Here is a 924-nt window from a genome sequence, read left to right as displayed (position 1 = left end):
CCACACACAACCTCACACGCTCACACACACAGGACTGTTGGGGCACATGGTAGTGTTGGGGTACATGAAACACACGCAATCACAGTCCTGATGGGGCACATGTTGGTGTTGGGGTAACATAAGACACAGAGACACACAGACAGACAGAGACAGAGAGACACACACTCACACACACAGAGTCACACAGAGTCACACAGAGTCACACACAGTCACACACAGTCACACACAGAGGCACAGAGACACACATACATAAACAGAGACACACACAGTCAAACGCACACAAAGACAGACACACACAGTCAAACACACACTAGTAAAGAGACACACACACATACACACAAAGACAGAGACACACACACACACACACATACACACATACACACAGACATACTCACACACATAAACCTGCCTGTCATGCATTATTCTTCTACATCATATCCTGTCAGCCAGCCAAACAACTCATTTCCGAATTGGTGGGTGCCCATCAAACAGATAGAGCAACATCCGAGCAGCATCTCCTACTTCCTGCTCTGCTGCCGCTGAAATGTTGCTGCTGCTTCCGAAACGGAGGATGCTGCCCTGCTGCACCGGAGGCAGGCGGCTATAGCCCATGCTACCATCCCGTCCTTGATGACCACGCCGGTTCTCAGCACATGTTCCCCACACAAGATGAAACGGGTTGATGCATGCACGCTCGTCACAGATGTGCATCGCATCATACTGTGTGTGCGGCAGCACATGTTGTTGTTGAGGTTGCTGCTGGGGTTGTTGCTGCTGCATAGACGGGACAGCAGACACTGGATGATGGTTGGGCAACAGGAGGGATGGAGGAGGTCCACGGAAGGCCCACAAAATGAGCCGGCATGCGTTTGTGGAGCTTGTGTACACATCAAGATCCGCACCCCCCTTACTGCAATAAGCGGC

The 924-nt window shown here is 51.4% G+C and overlaps 1 protein-coding gene across 1 annotated transcript in view; it reads right to left on the bottom strand.

The window, feature by feature from the left end:
- Positions 1-459: 459 nt before the first annotated feature.
- Positions 460-924, bottom strand: part of VOLCADRAFT_92762 (uncharacterized protein) — a gene marked incomplete at both ends in the record, with an annotated part of 1,294 nt that continues 829 nt past the window's right edge. Inside the window, one exon of the mRNA XM_002952104.1 lies at positions 460-797. Coding sequence (XP_002952150.1) covers positions 460-797 — 338 coding nt within the window. The remainder of the gene's footprint in view (positions 798-924) is intronic.

The sequence above is a fragment of the Volvox carteri genome (assembly GCF_000143455.1).
Source record: "Volvox carteri f. nagariensis unplaced genomic scaffold VOLCAscaffold_28, whole genome shotgun sequence".
In the NCBI taxonomy this organism is placed as follows: Eukaryota; Viridiplantae; Chlorophyta; class Chlorophyceae; order Chlamydomonadales; family Volvocaceae; genus Volvox; species Volvox carteri.
This window is presented reverse-complemented; position numbering and strand designations above follow the sequence as displayed.